Here is a 26,653-nt window from a genome sequence, read left to right on the forward strand (position 1 = left end):
CCAAAAGATTAATGAATTCTGCTTAAAATAGAGAAGAAGATAGTTTAAGAAGAAAGTGTGACAGACAGACGGACGGACAGGCAGGGGTACCAACAATATACCCGAACTTTCTTCAGAAAGTGCGGGTATAACGATTAAGGCTCTTTATTTTTGAATAGATATATTCAAATGGATCAAATATGTGATCATTAAAAAAAACAAATTAAAGAAGAATGTGCTCAAAGGTCTTTAAAAGGAGCCTTCCTTTATTTTTTTTTATCCATATGATCTTTTTTGATCAATGAACCTTTTCAGCCAAGATGTGATTTGTTTTGACATGTTTTGAATTCTTGAGCTTTAGATTTCAATTTTTCACGATAAACCCTCGGTAAACAGACACATCTCTCGTTTTCCTCTAGTATATGTCTGTCGCTCCTGAAGTATCTCCTCAAAATCATTAAATTTCGACATTCAAACAACGCCTCCATCTTGCTTGTAATACTACCATTTTGTAAAAATGTCCAAAGAGTCGCAAACTCGACGTCATCAGAAGCAAAGGTCACGTGACTTTCTGAACACTTGAGAGTTGATATTGCTTTGCACTTCTTCCGAAATTCTTGGGGTGACCTTGTATGTATGGTGGTATTGTGAAATCTCTGATAAATATCGTTGATTACGGAGGGACCTTTGAGGGCCTTCCATCGAAGCCTAGAGTTCTTACTTAAGAGGATACCGTAGTGTAGACTCCTTGTGATGGCCGTCTCAGAGGTCTCATAGAAAGGATCTAGAAATATGTAAAAGTGATGTAGCGGGTATTTCATAATCTAAAAAAAGATAAGTTGATTTTGAAGAAAAAAAAAGAGGAATGAATATAAGTTCAAAAAAAAAAATTAATACATTGCTTCAGAAATGCTTAGACTTGGTGTTGATAGGATATTCAGAATCTTTTAATACGAGATTTTAATATTAAAAAATGAAGGATGACTTAACTGAAATTTAAATTAAGTTTAAAAATATCTTATGTTACAGAAAAAATAAGTGATATTTATCAGTGTGTATTACAAAGAACACATTGATGAGAAAATAAATTGACGATGCAGGTGTATTAGGAAGTGAATAATTTAGTCCCGACTGAGTAACGTCTTAGTGGTGTTAACTAAGATATGTAATATGCCCCTATCACTGTGAAAAGTAAGGATGAAAGAACAAACCTTTATTTATGTGCTCTGTTGTTTTAACTGTACTAATAATGACATCATATTTGACGTAGTTCCGGCTGCGCCAATTCGTAGAAAGGTAGGGTTGATGCGTCAGCCGTGATTGAATTTGTGTCCTTGTCAATTCCGTCTTTATTTGGAATGTCGGTCCTATTAATTTGATAGGACATAACTCTGAAAGGAAGAAGAAACAAATACGTATTAAACACAATGAGTGATTAAGCATGGTTTGTACAAATTGTTATATATGACGTCATAACAATAATACCACTACAAGCTTTGACATTGTACAAACCAAGTACAGTAAGTTCACTTCTCTCCATATCACTTCCTGACTTCAATATGCACTGATAGGTGGCGCTATCATTGATTGTGACATCATGGATTACCAAAGAAACAACGTTTGGCAGATCCAGTAAGATGTGAAATTTCTGGTTGTTGTGTCCTATTTTCTCTCCATTTCTTTCCCACGTGACCTTGTCAAACCTTCTGTCTATATCATCAATAGTTAAGGCCACGTTATTTCCATACTGTCGTACTCTGACAACTGAAATGTATAAAGTATTACATTTTTTATCATTTCGTCAATATCAATGATCTTGAATTATATTTTACAAATCAAAAAGTTACTGTATACAGGAAAATATTCGCGCCCATTTTGTCCCATTATAAAGGAGCTAATTCAAAACGAACCAATTTTAACAAACACGATCATTTTTTACCACAACGGTGTCTGGATATGATCAGAAAACGGGGCAAAAGTATCTGCACATATGATAAAGTAGAGTATCCCCTATACCGTATGTTATCGAACCACAATTGCAAAAAAGTCGACAAAAGAGCATAGAAATCTAATTTTCCTTTGAAATAAGTTATATAATTCTATGAAAAAGTAAGTAACTTTTTAAATAGGAAACTAATGCTACAAAACGTTGATATTATAGCCAATCTTTTAGGGTGTATAATAGATTTTCTTTCGTATATCAAAGAAAGGCATTTTTTGGCAAATGCCATTGCACAATTTTTAAATCGCGATGTGGAATAACTTCAAACAACGTCTTATATTATCTTTGACATTCTCTGAAACATTTTCTTGATAAGTTCATTCTACTTGAAGCTTATTTCTTTTCGTACATCTCGTGGCAATGGTCTTCCTTCTTTAAACTGATTATCGTTTGTAACTTAAATAGGTCGAGGGATCTACTTAAAATAGGTGTTATTATCGCACACAACGGAGTTCAGTGTAAACACAAATAAACAGCAAAGGATAAATGGTCTAGATTTTCAATGTGTTATTACATAGATTGCTGTAAATATACTGAAAGTCATTTTCACACTTTTATAGGAACTGATAAAGATAACTAGGACCCTATAAGAATATGCTGTGCCCTGTAGTAATCACTCTGTCCATCCGTCTGTCCGTCTTTCTCTCCGTCCACAATTTTTCTCAATTTTTCTTTTAACTTTTTAAATGATTATCCTATTAAATAAAAATTTAGTATGTTGTTTCTATAGGCAGTAATTGAGACATATTTTAAGACCAAATTTGATTCTGTATGTCATCTGGTTAGGAGCTAGATGTCATTCTTTATATAAGATAACTTTTCCCACTGTAAACTTCTGGAAGCTGCAATGAATTAATCTGGATTAATTATATAACCTTGTGCAGAAGATTCAAAGTCTACCATTGGTAAATATAAATCTTCATTATGTTAAACGTGTTAGAAAGTAGAACACATATTTTTTTTTTAAATGTAGTTATAAAATCATCTTTGAGTGACAAAAAATAGTGGAGAATTGTTTATTAAATCCAAACAATACACACACCATATCACACAGGCTTTTCTTATCGAAGGATTTGACTTCCTTCTTCGTATTTTTAAAGTTGTTCTAAATAATTACCCCCAGCAAGCGGGAATCCCCCCCCCCAGATATTAACATGACTGTTATTCTTCCCATTTCAAAATGTAAACATTTGCAAAGGTGCTTAATTAACCGATTATGAAAAAAGAAAACCTTATAAAATGTTTTAAACATATCAATTTTAAGAAATATGTTCATAAAATCACATTTCCTGTTATAAGTGATGATTCTGAATGTAAAAGGACTGGCCAAATTTAACATTAATTGGATTGATTCTGTTTACACTCGGGTGACACTAAGTAAGGCCTACGAAGAACCCTGCCTGTGTCAGTCTTTAGTTCCCTTGCTGTGATTTCAAGATTTGTAAATGTAAAAATATAAATAAATTAATAGGATATTTAATTCAACAAGTAACTTTTAACAGCATACAGTTGCGGAAAATAACATCCTCTACAGATTTGATACACTTACCATATTTTGGTAATAGCGGCAGTCTTTCGTAGATTTCCCCATTGCTTCCTCTTTTGGACTGTAGACAGAGCATTTTAGTCGATAGAGTTAGCTCATTAGAATGAACATGATCCACAGTAAATAGCTACCTCAAACACAGGAAAACATCTTTCCAGATTTCCTGCTTCATCAATGAACACCTCATTCATTTTGTCATACAGCGTCAATGAAATTGTTTGACAGATTGATACAAAGAAAGTACTATGTAGTCATGTGCGACGTTTTCCGTTCAAAATTTATCATTTTAAGCATTTTGTTTTATTTAGTTTATTCATGAAAATCCAGAAAACATGAATAGGAGAAAAATGTACACGCGATGAAATGTTATATTTCAATGGAATTATTTTTCTAAGAAAATTCTGTATTTTAAGCTATTTTACCTCATCAATAAAATACAATACATACATTTTTATTACCGAATATACTCATCCATTAAACAATACAAAATAGAAGCAGAGCAAACACGGACCTCCAAAACATCAGAGGTTGGATCAGGTGCCATACAATAAATACATTTTTATTACCGTATATACTTGCCTAAATATCGGATTTCTTTGAGTTAAATTTTGGTCCAATTTAAGCGAGTCCTAGAAAATCGATATTTTTTTTCTGGAAAAACAATCATATTTATTTTGAAAAACTCAAATTATAATCGTTTTAATAGGTCAGAAGTTAATCTAATGCAGGAAAGGAAGATCGCACAAAACACAAATGCTTACTAATTTTAATGATCTTGTATTTTTGTGAATTGTTAATGAAGAAGATCAAATATCGATGTCATACCCCAAAACATACCTGAAAAGACATATATATTATTATAACAGTAACTTGATCCGAAGAGCCGTATCACGTCTCGTTGACAGGCGCGGATCATCAGATCAAACGAGACGCGGAGCGTCAATTACATAACTTTTATCCATTTAACAAACCATTTTGTCAGGGAACTTTTTGATACGCGAGAATAAAAACGTCATTTATCTGTGTACTACGTCATCAGTTTCAGAGAGGGGTGATATGGATTCAGAAAACCACAGTGTGGTTATCCGGAACATCAGATCACACCGTCACGTGATTGCATAAATTCAACAGTAAAACTGAGTGACAAACAGTTGGGTATATAATAAAAGTAAATATTAAATAGATTATTAATCAGGTACATATTCTGGCAACGTTTGTGCAGAGCAAAAACATACCCAGTAACTGTGGTCAAAAATTTTGTTCTTGCGTAAATGTTTGATGTTAATTTGGGTGTGAATAGTCAGCATATCCTTTTGAACACCGTAACAAAAACCGGCTATTTCTCTCCGAGCAATGACACCGACAAAAACCTCTTTCCGAATTCCTTGTTTCTTAAATCAGATACGTTTTCAACATTATCATTCATACTAAATGAAATAATTACACATGTTAATGCACAGACATTACCATACTGTATTATCCATCATATGATCAAGGGACATTTTTTCGGTTAAATTGAAAATATAAGTTTGAGTTATTTTGAGAATTTTTTCACTCATATTTGGGCGCCATCCATTGCTGATGAAAGACTGCAAATTTATAACTGACCATTAATTGACTTATGACCAATGAACAGTGAAGGCAACTCTTATTTGTATAGGGGATCTCGGTTAATATGATTTCATTCGAAAGATCGGTCTACACTTCCTTCTGTGGATCAACTTCTTAATCCGCGACTCTATAACTTAAAACACTCATATAACATATTTTAAGTACTCAATCGAAATTGAATATTTTCTATAAAATGTTGTTTAAGTTTAATTTCATTTAAACTTAATACATGAATAAAATGTACAGGTGCCAGGATACATCATTCTACGCATTAGATTTAAATTCTGATGTCTCACTTTGCCACTGTTACTAAAAGTACACCTGAGCTACAGGGAAATATGACCTTTTAAATTTATACATGGAGGGGTTACATGACTAAATACCACATATTGGTTTTGGAAATGAGAACCATTTAAATGTTAACAGAACCTTAATCAAATAAGGACTACCTTACATTATCGATGTAGCAATTTTTTTTTTTAAATTTCCTTTATAAAGACACCATAATTGGAGACGTAGAGGTCAGTATTTTCATAATTACATGAATTTATCTCATAAATAATGTTGTTTTTTTGAATATGTGCAAATTAATATAGTATCCTTAGAATTGAAAAAAAGATGATTTTTTGTGAGATCCTAGTGATACTTTCTGGTGGAAACTTGTTATTAATACAGTTAACAAATAGTTGTTTAAGTCAAAACTGTCATCATTATATATGTGCGCTACAATTATAATAGACACATTGATTAAAATATATGCCATATTCCGAAATAAGAAATGACTTCTTTTTTTTTACATTCAATACTTTTGAATAACTAGTGAGTTAATAGAAAATAAGGATGCAGAGATCTCCTGGGTGTGCCTATTTACATAAATGAATACATTGCATCTCTTTTTAAATAACAGAATGTACGAAAGAAGATCAGTCATTGTACAATGACCATAATGTTTAATTTAATTCTTTGTAAGTTTCACAATCACATTAACACACAAGTCAAGAAATACGAGGTCTAATTAAAAACTATCGGCGCAATAATCAAGAATAGATTGCATGCGCTTTCCAAAGTTATAAAAGTGGTGAAGAATAGATTTCAATTCCAGAAAGTATAAGTATGACAGAGAAGTTCATTTTTAAAGAATGTATTAACATTCCGTGTACATATTTCTCTGACCGTAATAAACTCACCTTTTAATAATAGGTTTAATTTTAAGGCCATTTTCATATTAGATGTTCAATGTATTGCAGAAAGATTAAATGTAAAGGACACATGAAATAAAAATCTGGTATTTAAAACTTTATAATACCTCATCAAGAAGAAAGGGGATATATCCTTACCCTTGATTGTGTGCATTGAAGCATTGCAGTGAAAATAATATTTATATTGAATACCTCTTAATTGTGTTTTTGGACGATGGGAGCAATTTAAATTGAATCCAAACACCTAGAAAATGAGAAGTAATTATCTTACCTAGAAATATAGAAAGTCGTAGATAAATGAATTATGAGTACACACTGGCTGGTATCTTGTTCCTACGTAAGTATATCTATTAAAGATGTATAAGCATTGCAAAGAGAAAAAATGCTTCCATAGAATGGAAAGTTAAAATTACTGTTAGTGTTTAAGAAAATGATGAAATCAAGTTATATTGAGCTACATGGATATACTTTATACATGTAATATAACTTTATGTATTCCTATTTTTGAAAATGAATTAGGTTTCACGCTTCCATAGATTTAAATAATCAATTGAAAAAAAAGTTCCCTGGATTAGGACCATTTCCATTTTCAATTCAAGCAGAATTGAGTTAAGTATTCTGCATAGTAAAAAGATATGTGTTTAATATGTTTAAAAAAAGACTTGCAATGTACTAGAGTTACTGATTTCCTAATTTCGCTCATTGTTCTACATTTTATTACTAAATTTTGAACCATCACAAGAACCTTCAATGAAAGATTTTAACTTGAAACAAGCTTCCGACGACTAGTCTGCTTTATTTTTATTATCATATTTTCTAAAAAAAAAAAACAAACTTTTTTTTTAGTTTACTAAGTATGTCATGTCTTTTCATGTATTGTCGTTTTACATCTATTTTTTTTTCTGATTGTGAAAATCAATTAAGCTTTGATAATCAACATGAACATCTATTTTCGTTGATGCAAATACATCATACTATCAGAGCTATTTTTATCAAACTTACTGTGCTTAATATCTTTTTGAGAATCGCATTAATAACGTGGCAATGAAATATGGAGATAATGAACAGCTCAAAAGTCCATTAAACAATACAAATTGGGAGCAGAGCAAATACAGACCTCTAAAACATCCGAGATGGGATCAGGTGCCATGGAGAAATAAGCATCCCCTTTCGACTGGTCACACCTGCCGTGTGCTCATTGTCATGATCGGGCAAAAGGAAAAATCTGTAGAGAAATCAGTAAATAATGGCCTAACAATTAGTATGAAAAACGTCAGTCAGCATGCGGCTAAATGATAGATTGTTTTTCCTGACAAGGTCATTGTATCGATCATAAAACTTGCAACATCCATTGCTGATTTATTTTAATACATGCCTTGGATTGAAAAAAATGATGGTGATATATGTATACGCTTAAATACTCCTGATTATTTGTAAATACATAAACTTTTAAGTATGAATTGTAATATACATGTTGTAAATTACCTTCAAAAATATCAAAGTCACTATTGTGTCAAATACATTTATATATATAAAAAGAAGTATTTATTGAAAATTAAACAAATTTTCATTTACAAGACATACTTTTTACATAATCTGACTTGTTATATTTTATAATCTAAGATACTATTTCATGTTTTAAAACCTAGGTTTCTCACATTATGGATGTGCTAGGATTCATCACCCAGTGTAAAGTACGACAGTGTTCTCAATGTCAAGGAGACGTAGAATTTTACTGTAACACATGTAAACGTGACTTGTGTCTACAATGTAAAAAGATGCATATTATTGACCTAGATACCATATATCATGATGTTGTGATTTATAGAGAGATATATGAAAACTTTACAAAACAAGAATCCTGTGTTAGACATCCAGACAGAAACTATGAAAAATACTGTCATTCCTGTGAATTTCCTATCTGTGCCCAATGTACAGAACACAGAAATAACAAAATACATGTACTTTCTTTATTTTTAAAATGCATAAAACGAAGGAAACACAAAATACTGGACATTCGAACAGCTTATAAAACAAGCCGCCAACAACACAGAAGAATCATTAACAACATCAGAAGTGAGACTTTCTATCAAAGCTGTTTTATCCTGGCAGGAATCAAAAGTGATATAAAAACTTGTCACAGAGAAATATCCAACTGTCATTCACAGATGTCAATAAAAGCTCAAAGATTGAAAAATCTCATTGACACTGTGATTAGTGAATTTAGAATGAGACACAAAAATCTTCTAAAGAGATTTAAACAGCAAAGAAAAATAACGAACAGACACCTTGCCAGCATAGAGAACTGTGAACACAGATCTGAACATTCATTGCACACACCGGCTAAATTCATTTTATTTCTTAAGAAAACCTGTGTCCCCAAGATGAAGGACACTTATCTTACACAATGCATACTGCTCTCTCCAACTGAGTACCTCAACAGAGAGAATGTGTTCAAGTTACTGGGTGAAGTCCACATCAAAGAGACAGGAACTAGACAACTTAAATACGATGTGTCTACACCTACATTACGCAGATCTATCACAGTGACAGGTGTTAGTAATGTAGATCACATTTCCTGTGTGACATCAGACCGCGTCTGGATTAGTGATTGGTATAACAATCTCATTTTGACAAACACAGATGGTGACAAACTACATCATCTGACGGATGTACTGGGTTTTTATACAGGGATACACACAGTGAACAGTACTGGTGAACTTATTTATACTGACAAAGAATTTAACATTAACAAACTGACTAAAGACATGAAAACTATGTCTACACTGATAAAGAAAACAAACCAGTGGAAAGCACACTGTGTACACTGCTCCCCCATCAATGGAGATTTACTGGTAGGAATGTATAATATTGATAAGGAGACATGCAAGGTAAACCGTTACAACAACACAGGACAACACATGCAGACAATACAATACAACAGTAAAGGTCAGGAACTGTATAAATATCCTGTGTATATCACAGAGAACCTTAATGGAGATGTTATTGTGTCAGACTCTTTCCATGCTGTGGTGGTGACAGATCGTAAAGGGAGACATCGCTTCTCCATCAAAGAATCTTCATTAGAGGCAGGACTAATGCCGAGTGGAATCTGTACAGACACGCTGTCACATATCCTGGTGGGTGATTATAAAACCTATTCAGTACTAATGATTAACAAGGACGGTCATATTTTACCACCGATTCTGAGGGTGTATCAATTAATGGATAGACCACGGTGTCTAAGTTATGATCACAAAACTCACCTTCTTTGGGTTGGATTATCAGACAATAAAGTGCGTGCATACAGATACTTAGAAAGGCAAAACTATCCGTCGTGTAATTCGATTTGTCTATTAGATTAGCACAAAGAGAAGGTTATCAAGAGTCTTTAAAAAACTCATAATTTTACTTCGTACAAATATTAAACTATACATTTTTGTATGCTGCTTGCTTGCTTGGTTTTGTTAAGAATCTTTCAATTATATTTTGACGCTGTCAATTGCCTGTAAAATGCTGCAAATTAAAATCTTTACTTGGAAATTATAGTCTCTAAGCAGTGAAAAATTATTTTTTTTACTTCTACTCCAAATTCCAAGGGAAATCCAAGCTCAAAGATGTGAAAAGACTTGAGAGCATTTGCAGCGACATGTTATAACGACAATGACATTTGCAGATATTTGCAAAATCTCTGAGAAGAAATACAAAGGCTATTAGGAAATTGAGACAACTTTTAGTGAAAATGCTGTCAGAAACATGCCAGAAATCCTGTATCATATCATTTGTGTGTCGCCTGCAGTTGGTCGCTGCTGTTGGATGGTCTGATCTTTGCAGAAAATAATAATGAAGAATGGACTTTAACGTATATTAAAACAAGTATTGCTTACAAGCAATTAGAGTGTGTTTACTGAGATGCGTCTGGTTATAAAAATTATTTACACTGAAAATGTCTTCTCTGTGAAATCAACAAGTAGACGGAGCTCGGTATAGACAAAATAAATTGATGGTCTGTTCATTGCAGATAATGATGAGTGAACGTTAACGTTTATCAAAACAAGTATGGCTTAAAATGATCAGTGTGTTTTTAATAACACGCACCTTGTTATCAAACCTATCTATAACAAATTTCAAATTGTCTTCTCTGTGAAACCATCAAGTAGACCGAGCTTAGTAAAGACCAAATAAATACATTAATTTAACTGGGAAAAAGTAAAACAATGACAGAAGGCAACAGCTCAAAACTAGTCACATCATCATTCATCTATTGTTTTGTCTTAAAAACATAAAAAGGTAATACCTTTGGTGAACTAAATCGAATATAATCTTGTTTAGGCCGTATTAAAGATGATGCAATTCTAATAATCATAAATGTCAGTTTAAAGAGTTTATTTTGGCTATCCATTCATGTGCTACGGCAAGAACAACGACAAGAGAGGAAGGGGATCTGGTACATGTCAAACACTCAATAAATGTTTATCAAATATGAAATGTGAATAAAGTCCCTGAAACGTTCTACTTCCCCACTTGAACGCTGAGCGAACGGTGAACGAATGCTGAGCGAACGCAGAGCGAACGGCGAGTGAGCGATGTGTGAACGATGAATGCAAGGAGGTGATCGGTTAGTGAAAGGTGAACGGTGAGCGAACGCAGAACGCGAACGGAGTGCGAACGCAAGCGCAAAGTGAACGCTGAACTCAAGGTGAATGCTAGGTGAACGCAAGATGAACATTTTTTTCGGAATTTCCCGACTGTTTTTCTTATACTGCACTTATTCTGTATTCATAGAAAAAAGTAAAATTTATTGGCGAATTAATCTTGGAGTTTTGAAATTATTAGATTAAATTAATATTGTATACATCTCTTTTTATCGACAAAAATAAATTATGAAATAAATAAATAAAGACACATAACTCTAGACCTTTGGTGTACATTTGATGTATTATTCATTTGTACTACCTTCATATACTGAAAATACTGATGGGAGTTTATTTTACCGACGGTTTTATCAAATTATTAAATTCGATGTATGTAACCTTGCCAACTTTTTTCAAATTATGTATAATATTATTTTAGTATGTGAGAAGCAAATGATTATAAGGTTTGTTCTAATTTGCCCAAAACTTGAATGATATGCAAAAACGTGGTAGATTTACAATTTTCTTACAGATTTCGTCCTCATCTTAGATGAAGATATGAAGCTTTTATTTGTTGTACTTTCAGTTTCTAAGAAAAAAAAAATGGTCTGGGGAAATAATAATATGGAACTTAATTGTTGACATAACGTATTGAGAATATCATCATTCGGACACGTCGTTACCATTAATTTATGAATAAAGTGGACAGCATTTTTCCTTATGATGAAATTTAATTGAAGTTAATTCACAAATACCATCTATATTGGTGAAAAGAAAATTCATGGAACTATACCAGGCAGATTTTCTCAAATAGTGACTTGGATTCACAGTACTCATCTTGTAAAATTGGAAAAGACTGACCTAAATTTTCAAGGCCATATCAATAAACTATCATTGATAGTATAATGTCTACGTGTAGGGGAAATCTATCCAATTAAGAAAATACGGCACGATTAGTTGCAGATTTATGCATACAAAGTATTGAACTGCGAAATTTCAGATGAAGTTTGTCACAGATTAAGTTGGAGTATATCATGTCAATTCTTCAGCCAGGAGTGCTATTTTTTTTAAGTAAATGATTAAAACCCCTTAATTCCATATGCAAAAAATAAAATAGGTTTACTGGTCAAAAATATGAATTGTATTTTTTAGGTCTGGATTTAGTGAAATTTATTTATTTTCTGTTTTAAAGAAATGATATTGCTTTTTAATAAAGTAGCTTTTGAGCAAAGGAGAAGAGCTTAAGAGTAAAATGTTACGCCTAGGTACTTGTATTCAACCAGACTACATGATGTAACAGTGTATTTAAAAACAGACTTCGTTTGTATATGACAAATTAATTATTAAGCATTCTTGCCTGGCATAATTCATTTTTAGCTCACCTCTACGAAGTTTTGGGAGCTTATGTAATACCCTCGGTGTCGGCGTCCCAGGTTAAAGTTTTTGGAGCAGATTTCTTTTCAAGTACTTTTATGCCCTATATTAATCAGAGATGCATGGAGGATGATTCTAGTGTGTTTCATTGTACCCGTCAAGTTTTCAGATGCCGCAATTTCATTTAAATAATAACCAGGTTAATATTTTTGGAATAGGTTAAAGTTTTTGGAGCAGATCTCATTTCCAAGTAACTATAAGCCCTCTATTGACCAAACTTTCATTGATGATACACCTAAGGATGCACACTTCCAGGCTTGCTTCGGATGCTGGATGTGACCTACATTTTCCGGATGAGTGACCAGGTTAAAGTTTTGGAGCAGATCTCATTTCCAAGTAACTATTAGTCCTATATTGAACAAACTTGCATGGATGATACATCTAAGTATGCACACGATCAGGCTTGCTTCGGATGCTGGATCTGACTATAGTTTCCAGATGAGTGACCAGGTTAAAGATTTTAAATTGGAGCAGATCTCATTTCCAAATACTATAAGTCCTATGTTAACCAAACTTGCATGCATAATACATCTAAGGATGCACACTACTGGACTTGCTTCGGATGCTGGATCTGACTATAGTTTCCAGATGAGTGACCAGGTTAAATTTTTTGGAGCAGGTCCATTCCCAAGAAACTATAAGGCTTATCAGAACCATATTCGCATGGATGCTGCATTAAGGGACGAACACTCTCAAATTTGCTTCAGATGCTGGATTTGACTTAATTTTCTGGATGAGTGACTAGTTTGAAGTTTTTAGATAAGGCCATTTACTTTCAAGCCCTATCAGTGCAAAATTGCATAAATGTTGCATCTAGGGACATACGTAAAGACAACATTCTTTGATGTGAGCTCTGAAATCTCTGATTACCTATGTTTAAATGTATCATTTTATATTTTTGAGACTGATTTCCGTGAACTATAATTACAATTACAGCGAGATGTTATTTAAACCACAAAGCAAAATATTTGGTCTTTGTTTTCAAAAATGTGTACATATTTCTCGGTTTTGTGTTACAGGGAAATGGGCTACCTCAACACCCATCCACATCCTAAAAATACTCAATGTGTACTCAATTTGCAGTAATCTATATCCACTCTTAATCCCGCTCTTTCAAAAGTCAACTTATCATGCTAATTATTGAGCAGTGGCGTAGCACCCTTTACGCAACAACGAAAATGAATGTATAGATTTAAAAAAAAATGATTAAATATTTTTCTTTTAAATATATAAAAATGTTGTCGAAAGTTAAATACTAGATCAATACTAAATAGGTTATAAAATAAAAACAAATCTATATTTAATTTAGTACTTAGTCTAAAAAAAATATTTTCAGCTTTTATGTAAGATCTTGGATGCAGTGTACTTTTAGTTTCATGTAAATAAGTTTATTTAACAATATCTTGATAACAAGGGACGCTTTTAAAGAGTACGATTTTGTTGAGTTGCAAGTATTGCCAAAACTCTCCAATTTTTTTGTTTTTTATTTAAAACCTTTAAATTCCAAGAGCTTACGGGGCTTTGCTAGCTACACCACTATTGAGACAATTACATGTACAACTTTCCTGAAAAAAAAAATAATTAGCAAGTTTCATAAATTACGCAATCCATCTAAAAACTTCAATCCTGAGTATACTTTCATTGATTATCATACCGGGCACAAAAGAAAAAAAAAGTTGCTTAAAGAGAAGTTAAATTTATACAGTAGGTCACTTCTACTGCAGTGGTGAGATCTTATCTGCGGCTGTAAAACTTAACACATATTGGAGATTCGAAAGCACACAATGCCCGATGTGATTATCAGACACGCGCACACATATTCGTAAACATAACAGCTAGACGTTGCAGTTGTGTTCTCTGCATTCTCATGCATTTCAATGTATATCTGATAATTAACCCCACTGTTATTGAACTATTATATTGTCTAAGTATACTGTAGTTATACGTGATTATGCATTGCCATTTAATCACCAGAATACCTTCAGCTTTTCTCTACATGCTGAAGATATGACGTATGTAAGCTACTTTTAGCAGCGAATTTCCTGTCTTAAAATATGAATACATGCACGATGTAAGAACACATATCGAAATCGGCATGGATATTGAAGTGAAAATGTACTTAACGAAAATAAAATGACAAAACAAAGTTGACTATAGTGGATTGTGGACTATATTAATAAGAATAAGAATTAAAATTTCTTCAGAGGAAATTTAATGTGGAACTATTTTCTTATTTGCACTACTCATTTCCCTTGGCGGCTGTTTGTGAATTGCATTTTTCCTGACGCTGAGGAATTGAATTAAATCAACTCCCAAAAATCCTTTGGCAGCGATGATATTGAGTTGTAGCGTAGCGTAATACTGATCGAGCTGCCTGGAGCTTGGAAGAAAAGGGATGTTTTGAAAAGCGACTGATCAAAATCGGTCTCAAATCAGTCTAAAATAAGTAAAATTTATTTAAAGTCGGTATTTTGTACACAATATAAGTCATATTAGAAGGTCAACTTAAACTTCAAGGGGAACAGGGTGCTTAGGCAGCTGTGCGTCCATAATAAATGTGTTTGATATACTGTGATGTTTAATGTTAACATTCATGCTATTTCTGGGCACTCTTATCATGTTGACAGCACATATCATGAATTCTTCCCTCCCTCTGCTAACAAACTAATTTCGTCTCAACTATGAATTACATTCCAAGAATTCCTTGGCGATTTAGCTTTAAGCTGAACTCAATAAAAGTGCTGTTAACGCAGATCACCGATATATATCACTAAGAGTGATTCGAGAAAATTGATAACATAAGCTTGTAGAGAAGGATCTAATAGAAAGTAAACTGTAGTGTAAATATTTTTTGCAGGCCATTAAAATTTATAACATAATTTTCTCGAATACCCCCCCACCCCACCCCATACGTGCCTTTAGAAAACAAGGTCACCAGATTCGATGATCAACCACGTGGTCATAATTTAAACTGTTCGTAATTTTAAGATTTAATGCAGAATCCCTTAATGAGCTAAGACGGAAAACCTCTTACAAAAAATACGTCTAAGATTTAAAGAGAAATTAAACTGAGGGGAAGAAGAAAATTAACAACAGAAATATTATCCTTGGGTATCAAACTTAAATTGTTTAAGCCAATTTTTTGTTTGATGACGTCATATTTGTACGGAAAACGTCTAAACACGTGCACTTTGCTACTTTTTATCAAAATATAGCATTTTTTTCGTCTTTGGTTCATTTTTTTGCTGTGGCCACACCCTTCGAACAAAATAAAATTTATACCATTGAAAAAAGAATTAAAACATGAATAAATAAAGCATATTTTTATTTTATTCGATGGGGTGTGGCCACATCGAAATTAATACTTTTCGTTCGATTCAAATCTCTTAGCACCGACTCACACAGTGGAAATAACGGGGATTACCCTACATTAATAGAAAAGAAAAAGAATCTATATTGCTTTTGTATGTATTAAAAAGTTTCGAAATCAAATGTTCTATTTATTGTAAGTTATTTTGTGTTATGGTGCAAAAAAGTTCGAAAAACTCTCGCTAAGCATGACCGCATGCAGAAGCAATAATCTGTCGATTTTTTTGTGTACTACGTGCCTCAGTCCTGACCCAAGACTTTTCCTTCAAGTAGCTGATCTATATCTAACTCATCATTAATTATGCTGAAATGTTTGGGAAAAAATAAAATAATGTGTATACTCTTTTCCCCTGACAGCCTATTTATTTATGCTTTGTTTTTCAACTCCCGGTTCCTTGTCACCATGGTCACTATGTAATCAAAGGGAGATCACCCGAGAAACCTGTAGGCTACATCTTTATTTTCTCCTGAGTGGCCGAGTCGGAATAGCCTAGAAGATTAAACAGATTACGTCGGATGCAACTACCAAGACGAATTTATAATTGATGTTTCTACCTTACAAAACATAAATTGTGTATACCGTGAAGTCTGCATCGACAGCAAACAAATGGTTAATATTAGGCATTAACTAGTTTGATTATAACCCATACCCAACATGCGTTTCAGGAATCGCCATTGGCATTTTTAGACAAAAGATTACCCGGTAATTAATTTTCATTAGTGAAAACATTTTCTGATCCGAGACCTCTTAACATAAATTATGTTACGAAGTACTGAACCTAGAAAATCCGAGTTGACAAATAAACAATAAATTGACATCACAGATCGCGTGTAATTTTTGTGATAGGCCTCTAGAAGACAAATGCCCTACAACAAAGGAATAATTTACTACCAAGGCAGTGACATTTCTTTATGGTTTTGAATAATTCCAGTATCGGCTGCATGCTGTGACCTAAAAAAAAAAGAGTCAAAGGGAGGCTACTTGCCATCTCTCTCTGTTTTGAGTTACTCCTCTTAAATGTAACAGGCCCAAGGGAGAGAGGGCAACCAAGATTAACAAGCATGTTTATACTACAGTAGTGTAAATTCATAAATGGGGGATTAGAGCTTTGACATAAAATAAGAAGCAAAAAAAAAAAAAAATCAAACAAACAAAACAAAACAAAACAAAATAAACTATTACATTACAAAAAAGATAAGGGTTTGGGGGGGGGGGGGGTCGGGATTCCAGGCCTCACTCATTAAATTCGTGGGACAGTTCAATCGACCAATTACTACTGTAATTCAAACAAGGACGTAGTAAAGTGAATAAATAACAATGCCAATAATATTAGTCCTCATATATATAGTATAAAAAAATAAATTCAATCGCAGTTTTAATTCTTTTTTAATCTCTATGATAAAAATTTTATTCAAAAACGATTGATTTTTCTTGACTCGGTCATTACATAAATTCATTATACATGTATATCCCAGGTCCGTAGGTATCAATTTCAGTTGGGGGGAGGGGCACAACCATCATACATTTTCAGTTTGGGGCACTATCAACTACCAAAAATTCCTTGACAAGCAAAAACTTAAAAAAAAAAGGTCATCAGACGTTTTTATTTAGGCGACACAAGCAGCATATGTTGCTTTGTTTTATATACATGTAGTATTCTATATATTGGCAAAATTATGGGTGGGTGGGGTTACACGGCCACCACCTCCCCCCCCCCCCCCCACCCACCCAATTCCTACAGCCATGTATCCTAAATGTTTTATCATCATTAACGGATATATCTGCTAATTTTGCCTGTCTATCATACTTGTTTTCTTGAAAGGATGTCTATATAGAATATAACTTCATAGATCGGGCGTATGAACATGTTTTGTTTTTTTTTTCTTGGGGGGGGGGGGGTATGGTAATATGTCGCTCAACATATGGTCTATAATTTTTTTCGACGGTCTGTATAATGATAGTCATTTACTACTGCCAGTAGCTGTTTTCCGAATATTTTTATTTATTTAACCAAGAGTAACGATCCGTAAACGTCCAAGTTAAAAATCTCATATGCAATATGTATACGATATTATGATTATTTTATCGTCTTCTGTACTCATTTTCGCCTAACTTTTTGTAGTTGTGTTAGAAATTGCACATGGAGAAACGAAATGTTATTTTAAATATGTGAAAATTATAAGCAAAATGTTAAAACTGTCTTTGAACTATATGAAAGTCTTAGTTGTTGTGTTTCAAGTAATTTTCACTTCTCACCAAATAATAGGTACTCCCCAACATGGGAGTGTGTAAGATATGAAAGCGGAACATTTTATTGTTGCGGATGCTAATTATAGGGCCAAAATTCATAAATAGTCTATTTAAAAAAAAATGCTACATATGCTGTTACTGTAGTTGACGAAAGGATAATTATTTTTTTCTACACGTCGCATTTATTGCGTTGTCCGTCATCGTGATATGCAGCATAATCCGCAAAAATCATGGGCATGGTCAGAGTTCCATTACATGGAAAGGTTATTCTTTTTGTCATCTGAAATCTCTTTGCATATATATCTTTTGGATATATAAAAAAAACTTTTCCTTTTGATGATATAACATATTTATCATAATTAGTGAATTTTATTTCGATAAAGTAATTTATATTGAGTGAAGTGGTATGCATGTACGTGCCATTTCCGTTTCTCTTGTTTTTTTGTTTTTTTTTTTAACTTCAGGTTCCGTTTTGAAATTCAAATACTTCTGGAAATCTTGTGTTTTTGTTGGACTCTTTCTTGTAAAAAAAAAAAAAAAAAATTAAAATGCTTAATTTTTTGCGTCCGAATTGATGCTTTGCATCACTTTTGTTTAAAAGTCTATAGCGGTTTCTCTCCTGACAATCTGTGGTGCGCAGGATCACCGTCAACATCACTATTTTACGTGTATTACATGTATGAACTACAATTTCATTTCAAGTGTCCGGAGAAAGGCCATATTTTACGGAAGTGCATTGAAATCCTCAAAATAACAATATAATAGATGGTAACTTCAAACGTATTCATTTTTAATGCAACTTTTTAATGCAACTTTTTATTTCAATTTTATGTTTTCGTTATTAAAGAGTATTTGGTATTCTCTGATAAAACGTCTATTTTTTGCTTGTTTGTACGCCCTATGACCATACAATAACACATTTAAGAATGATAAAATCCTTATCCATGGCTACTATAGGATATATTTCACTACATAAATTCAGTTTTACTCAAATATGATGGATTAACACTTTGTGTTTGTTTTCAGCTTAACGTTTCTCTTATTTTCATTTAATTAAAACGTGTTACATGTTTCTACGATTATACCAAACAACCTTTGTATATAACAAATATTTGGCATTTCTTTATCATACAAACAGCTTTAATTAAAAACTAAACCCAAAGTTTTTAAAAAAGTTTTTAAAACTTCTTGAAAAATTCATAGTAAAATTTTCCTAAAATTTTAAAGAAAAGCATATGGTGGTTATTTTTATTCCATTAAAGTACATGCGTTACTTTCTTACACAAAAGGTCAACTTCACGACGTTAAAGTATGTAACGTCGTGACGTTATGACGTAATAGTATAAATAAAGAAAACAATACTAAATTTAAACGAATGTAAAAAGAAAACTAGAAAAAATATTGTTGAAAAATAAATGGTTTTACAACATACAAAACTTAGAGTATTATGTGAGAAAGTTTCATTTATTTTGATGACTGGGCCGATTTTGGCACTTCGTGGATTTAGCTCTTTGAATATAACTTTCTAATTTTGCATTTATTTCAAAATAATTTTATTCCTTTAATTTTAGAAAATAAGAAAAGATATCATTTATAAATGCATGCAGCAATCAATTTTAACAGAAACATTAATTTTGCAAGATTATACAATCAAGTGGACTTTTTTGTCATAAAATGAGTTCAGATCAGTTTTTTTTCTCGGATTATGTAATGACTGACCGAGATTTTCCTTTGTGTTTTTTAATATGGGGATGACCCCCTTTTCTTTGTAAAGACATGTGCTGGTTGAGCTACTGTATTTGATTTCCGGTACAATTGCGTTTGACCGACTCCAAGTTTTAACTATCGTGAAGAAGACGGAAGTTTTAAAAAGCGAATGTACTTTGTCTCAACTCAGTCTCAAGTAAGTGAATTTTATTTTGTACATAATAAAAGTCATATAAGAAGACCAGCTTGAACTTCAAGGGGGGTTCAATGCTTATGCCGCTTAATCCGATATAAATGCGTTTCTTATGATTGTGTTGTTTTAAACAGTGATGCTATTTCTGGACACTCTTATCATGTTGCACAACACATATCCTGATCCCCCCCCCTCCCCCCTCTGCTTACAAAACAGTTTCCGTTCTGAATCGAATGAATCATTCCTTAATATTGGAAAGTCAATTAATCTTACACTGTAAAATATTTAATATATATATATATATATATAGAGAGAGAGAGAGAGAGAGAGAGAGAGAGAGAGAGAGAGAGAGGAGACACCTTAAGACACAGAATGACCGTACACCGACAGCAAATTAGGGAACCAAAATACCAATGTACCCCCGTCAGTGACCATATTAGAAACTGTGCCAAGAATAAAAGTCCCAACTTTACCGTTTTTCCCTTTTACAAGTTTCGAAGGGATACCACAGAAAAAGAACGTGAAACCAAAGAAAAACTTTTTATTAACAGATATAAACCTGTTTTAAATGCTACATAATTATATTTTGTATCAGATATATACTTTTTTCCCGCAATTTATATCTGTATTATTTGTATGGAAAATTTAATTTCCCGTATTAAATTTCTTACGTTATGTCATGACGTCATAATTAACTTTACTAATGCGTAAATTCACATTAGCGCTTTTTGACGTCACAGTAAGAATATTGATTTTGTATTTAAGAAATAAATAACAAGTTTAAAAACTTCAATGGGAATTGAAGTGGGTCGGTCACGTGATCAAATCCTGTGAAGGCCGAAGGCCTTCTCAGAAGATTTGATCACGTACCGACCCACTTCAATTCCCATTGAAGTTTTTAAACTTGTTATTTATTACTTATATATACATTTGAGACGGACAATCGAATGTAATCGAATATAAATATTGCACTAACTGTGCGTCGTAGATTTTGACAAATTACGCTAGGTGTAAATCGGCTTGAAAAGCGGTTACGCTTCAAATTATTATGGCAAAGGATTCTGTTTTGAAGGGAATATTCTGTGGCATATTGATGTGTGGGAATTTTTGTATTCATGAGAACCAATATTCGATGTTAAAAAACACAAGAAACACGTCCGATGTTTGATAATAAAAAGTTGGAGGAATTTCGGTCGGAAAGGGATGGATGGAGACACTTGTCCTGACCAGATAACTTGAAATCAAGTACAAAATTTGATCAAAAACATAAAACCTACGATTCCAGTAAGGCATATTTATTAATTTATGATGTTGACATGGAGACACTGGCGACAGCTTACATTGTTAAGACAACGTCACAAAGATCTCGATGATGGAGGTGTGCCTACCGAACTTCCAAAGTGCAGTGTTTGTCAGCTGTTTGTGGCGTGATTGCATTACATTGATATTTTTCAACAGATTTTCAAATTTATTGTGAGTAAAGTTTAATGGAAAAAAATTTATAGCATTCAGAGGTCTGCGAGAAAAATAAGGGTAAACGTTGAGAATATGCAGCTCAGACATGAAACTTATAACACGTAGTTTTCTATTCTCTATGTAAAATCGATCAAGAACTGTATTAAATACTCGTTTACATTGTAAATAAAATGATTATTATTTTACTTGCGTATTTTGTACATTTTTATGCATGAAAATTTTTTTAAAACATGCTATATTGCTTAGTGGAGTAAGTCTTTTTATGTAGATATTACTGCGCTGTGTGATTAGGTCACGTAATGACCTATGACCTTCGAAAAACTTCATACAGGTATGAAGATATTTGCTCTCTGCATGTTTATATAATAGAGAGATACCACAAATGTATATATTTATGTGTAACTAAGCAATATGTTGTCAAACTCCTGAAGATTGAAAATGAAACCGGTAGAGTTTATTTCGGTGTTGTGATTTATATATATATATATATATATATATATATATATATATATATATATATATATATAAATATATATATAAATATATATATATATATATATATATATATATATATATATATATATATATATATATATATATATATATATATATATATATATATATATATACACGGAATTTTTTTTTAACCACTGAGAGGTTTTATTTAAATGCAAAACAATTGTAATTATAAACAATAGACTTCCCTGAGTACTGTGACAATAAAAATAATATTTAAAAAAAAAACAATAAAAAAAGACATCTCAGTATTGTAACAATAAAAATAGAACAAGACATACAGTCCCTGAAACGTTCTACTTTCCCACTTCAACGGCGAGCGAACGCTGAACGAACGCAGAGCGAACGGCTAGTGAACGCTGAACGCAAATTGTTGAACGGTTGGTGAACGGTGAGCGAACGCAGAACGCGAACGGAGCGCAAACACGAGTGCAAAGTGAACGCTGAACGAACAGTGAAAGTAAGATGAACTATTTATTGGGAATATCTCCGATCTTGTCTTGCATTGTATGCATTCTATTTTATTTTATTATACCTCTACTCTTATTACTCTGTATAAAATTAATACCATAAAACTGTCTATTTCCCCGAGAAGATACTATTTCCCCCATCTAAGGACTACTCCCTGAAAAATCAGAGCTACTCCCTGGGACTACTCCCTCATGAATATTTATTATTAATTTTAACCAATTAAAATGAACAGTAGGCGGAGCGTTCAAGGAATCTCGAGTCCGTGGCGTAATGTTATTAGCAATGTAACTATGACGTCAAAACATTTCGACATGCGATGTCAAAATCATACTGGAATTTCAAAGCAAAAAGAGGACAACGATAATCCTTCGAAATGTCTGTGAAATTATTGGGGTTTTTTTTAAATAATTTTATTTTTTCCGTATTGATGCATTATATATTTAACAAAATTGAAATCACATGCATTTTTGTTTATTTATATAAATCACTCTATATTGTTTTAAAAATGTCTAAGTCTCTAACGTTAGTTAATAAATCTCCTTTGTTTGTTTCGGTATAATAAAACAGTTATGGAATGGGTACTCGGGAAATATCAAATTTATGGTTCCCCTCGGCAGGAAACTATTTCCCTCGGCGGCTTCGCCGCCTCGGGAAATAGTTTCCTCCCTCGGGGAACCATAATTTTGCTATTTCCCTCATACCCATTCCATAACTGTATACTATTGTTAGGTGCAAAAATATCAGTTATTCTTCTCCTACATAAATTGATTTTATAGTGCCGACATTAGCATTGCTTTATATATATATATATATATATATATATATATATATATATATATATATATATATATATATATATATATATATATATATATATATATATATATATATATATAATGGCAGATTCAGGAAAAGGGTGGGGGACTCTTTACTCTTTCGAATGGTAAACATATTTCATATTTATAGTTACAGTCATGAAGGATTTTTTCCCTCTCTCACTATAGACTTTGACTATATTTGTTAAGAAGAAAAAAAATTTATACCCTTCCAGCTCCAACAAAAACTATATGTTTTTATTTATTTCTTTTTTTAAGTGTATTACAATTTAAACAAATAAAATTTTAACCACACTATCAATGTACACCGCTCCGTAGATATTTAATACTTAATACTATCTATAATTCTCAAAAATAATGTAACATGTACATGTAGAATAACGGAGAAAAAAAGAACTGAAGCTCACCGAAAAAAAAATTTTGAAAAAATCTCTTCGTCCATCCTAATTTTTTCAGACCAGCGAGCTAAAGATCTGCAGCTACTCCAAATTCATAAATTTAAAAATGTTGAATTATCAAAGTTTCTTTCTTTTTAAATTGTGTGCTAGCAACCTAACAATTACCTGATTTCAGAAAACATAGAGCATGACAAATAAAGCTACATCAGTTTACTTTTTTTCGTCTTGAGCACTTCCGGTCGCCACCGAAAGTGAATTTTAAAAATTGTGCTTTCTGTCTTTCAAACTTACGAAATCACGCTTTGATATTTCTTAAACATGCATATGTGACATCAATTGATAAAAATAATGAATGGGATGTTATTAGTTTTGTTATTTTTGCCACTGAAATAAACAGAATGAATGTGTCATACACTGTAGATAATGTTGGGAATAAGTGGAAAACATTATTCCAAGGTTTAAGGCAGTAAAGGACCACAACAGGAAAACAGGCATCCAGGAAAAAAAACCCACCCATTTGAAAATGAACTTGACACTATTCTAGCAAAGGATCCTAATGTTTCGGCCACACATACCTCCAGCAGTAGAAGGGATGGTCGTGGGTGGCGCTGCCTGAGGAATCGAAGGAATTCCAGTGGAAGTGGATAGACCTACAATGGATTTAGACACAAATATATCCACAGATGATGAAGTTTCATCTGCAATTTCTTCATAGCTAATGGCAGGCTTAAGACTACAGTCTGAAATTTTAGATCTGTCTAATGGAAACACCCCAGAAGAAGCAAAACCTTTTTACACTGTTAATGGTTTGTAGAAATCCAAATGCCACCTGGAAGTGTCTGGCAAAGTTTTCGTTTCGAACCATATCTCCAGGATGATGTTTGATGTGGGCTCTTGGGTGTCTATACCAACTCTTTTCAAGGGCCCATGAACTCCCACATCCAGTAGCTGCATCAAATGAGTTGCATTTCTTACTAACCTGTAGATTTCTATTCCAAGATCTTTGGCCATAGAAAAGGATTACATGTCAACATGACTCCCTACACTATCAATTAGTAAAACAATTTGTCTCTCTCTCACAGCATGAATATGAAGATGTTTTATGATTTTTTTTGAAAGTTTCTGCATCCATCCGACCCTTCTCTATCAGTTCTGCATGGACATATCTGTGTGAACCAGCCACTAAGTCATAGGAAGCTGCCTTGGGCTTAGAAAACACAAACACATAGGAAATATTGTGTCCTCAGTATATCACAATAACTCTCTCTTTGCTCCTCTCTCCTGATACATGTGGAACCGGACCTGCATTTACCTTTTTGGCTGGACCTATCAAATGACCAGATTTTGATCCCATCGTAAATCCAGTTTTATCTGCATTAAATACTCAGGTTTTTCAGGTTTATCCAACAGATGATTGCCAGATATAAATATTCTATATTCATCAAATCCAGTCATCAATCTCTTTCACGGTCACCTTGGATCTAGAGATTTCCAGAAGTGTTTCTGTTCTTTTTTGAATTATGTGACTGTTGCTCCTGAAAAATCCATATTACCAATCCCAACTAGGTCTGTTGTCTTTATATGGGTTTTCTCTCTTGTCCTTTTTCATGATATTTTCAACGAAATCCAGAAACTCTGTTGGACGAAACCCCATACCTCTTTGTGCAATTTCTGACAAATATTTTGCCATTGTTTCCTCCTCAGACTTACTAAACACAGGCCTTGGACCTCTTTTACTACCAACACCTACTTTACCAGATGCTCTTCTTTGGAGAAAAGAATCTGAGGGATTGTTTTCTGATGGAGCTCTTCTAAGAAATTATTTATTATAATTAATCTGATGTAAAGCTTTCTTAACAGTTGTGGTCTCGTGGGGGTGATTTAGCCGCTAGTCTCTGTGCAGGATTTTTTTCCTTACGTTTCTCTGCACTTCTCATTTTTACATCAAAATAATTATCAAGTATTACATATAATTCTTTAATCTGCACCAACAGCGAATTTTTTTGTGGGATGGGATTGGGGTGTTCATACCTACTAATCTTTTTAACAAGCCTCCCTTCCACCCACTACAATTAAAAATTAGATAGAAAATGGTCCAGCACAACCAAGCAATCAAGCCCTCCATCCATAGTCACTCATGTCAGAGACATACACATGTACGTAGAGATGTTATCTATTTCTTTGATAAATATAAATCAAATACTTTTTTTTTAAATAAAAGGCCCGTATAAGCCCAATGTAGTCTGTAATAGTTATTACTTAGTTTATTCCCGTTGTACATTACACTAAAAACTACTGAGCATCAGCTTATGTTTGTGTGTGCTGAGTGCACATTTATGTACACACGTGATTCGAAATACTTTAAACCATAGGGGGTTGCAAATGTGGTCATAACATTAATAACTTTGCAGTGTTTTCAAAATCTTTTAATGCTCTTAGAGGCTTAAAAATGTCGTTCTTTCAATACTCGATATAACATGTATCAGCCAAAGAACGACAGCGCTGTAAAATGTCATGCTGCGTTTTCTACAAGAGTATTTCTTCGACAAGGATGTAGAGAGTTCGTTAATTAAATCGTTAATAAATTAATTAATGCATGAAATTTATGATTTTATTTCTTGGAATTAATTTTATATATCTTACTGCTGACTGAGTTGTTGTAACACGTGTGAAGATGTGGTATAACGTACAGTGAAAACGCAATGTTCCAGGGTCGCAAAACTCGGGGTGATTTGGAGTACCCTAAATGACTGTAATTCTGATTAGACATCGTGGTTTGAAAGCGATAATGGCGAAGACGTCTGACAGACAAAAAATAGTAGAGTAATATCATATATTGATATCAATACCATTCACTACAAATGCAAGTATACCTGCATCTAGATTTTTAAAAAAATTTAAAAGGTTTTAACTACAAAGTGACACCAATAACGGTGTTAGTTAATTCTATGATACCTACCAGAGATATATCGTTGCGTAACTTTTACAGGAAAGAAGAATATAAGGCAGACTTGACCAGGACTGTAACTTG

At 32.9% G+C, this 26,653-nt stretch overlaps 2 protein-coding genes and 1 pseudogene across 2 annotated transcripts; 1 reads left to right on the forward strand and 2 right to left on the reverse strand.

The window, feature by feature from the left end:
* Positions 1–218: 218 nt before the first annotated feature.
* On the reverse strand, positions 219–3,641 carry LOC133180749 (uncharacterized). Its single transcript, XM_061315222.1, has 4 exons — positions 3,531–3,641; positions 1,492–1,743; positions 1,191–1,370; positions 219–763 (listed from the first exon to the last, which is right to left on the reverse strand). Exons 1-4 carry the CDS (start codon positions 3,601–3,603, stop codon positions 291–293), a joined length of 978 nt encoding a protein of 325 aa, XP_061171206.1. The 5' UTR covers positions 3,604–3,641; the 3' UTR covers positions 219–290.
* Positions 3,642–8,505: 4,864 nt separating this feature from the next.
* On the forward strand, positions 8,506–9,702 carry LOC133180673 (uncharacterized). The gene has a single exon (XM_061315141.1). The coding sequence runs from the start codon at positions 8,506–8,508 to the stop codon at positions 9,700–9,702; it is 1,197 nt and encodes a 398-aa protein (XP_061171125.1).
* Positions 9,703–24,162: 14,460 nt separating this feature from the next.
* LOC133180674 (uncharacterized) lies at positions 24,163–26,392 on the reverse strand (annotated as a pseudogene).
* Between the last annotated feature and the right edge of the window lie 261 nt (positions 26,393–26,653).

This window comes from Saccostrea echinata, unplaced genomic scaffold, assembly GCF_033153115.1.
Source record: "Saccostrea echinata isolate AGI-Se365-2 ecotype Australia unplaced genomic scaffold, CSIRO_AGI_Sech_v1 ptg000007l, whole genome shotgun sequence".
Classification (NCBI taxonomy): domain Eukaryota; kingdom Metazoa; phylum Mollusca; class Bivalvia; order Ostreida; family Ostreidae; genus Saccostrea; species Saccostrea echinata.

Excerpts from the sequence above, each read along its gene's own strand:
- LOC133180749 (XM_061315222.1), bottom strand. The coding sequence starts at position 3,603 with ATGCTCTGTCTACAGTCCAAAAGAGGAAGCAATGGGGAAATCTACGAA. Across the intron at positions 1,744-3,530 it reads GCCGCTATTACCAAAATATG|TTGTCAGAGTACGACAGTAT; the intron begins GTAAGTGTATCA and ends TATACATTTCAG. Across the intron at positions 1,371-1,491 it reads AAGTGAACTTACTGTACTTG|AGTTATGTCCTATCAAATTA; the intron begins GTTTGTACAATG and ends TCTTCCTTTCAG.
- LOC133180673 (XM_061315141.1), top strand. The coding sequence starts at position 8,506 with ATGTCAATAAAAGCTCAAAGATTGAAAAATCTCATTGACACTGTGATT.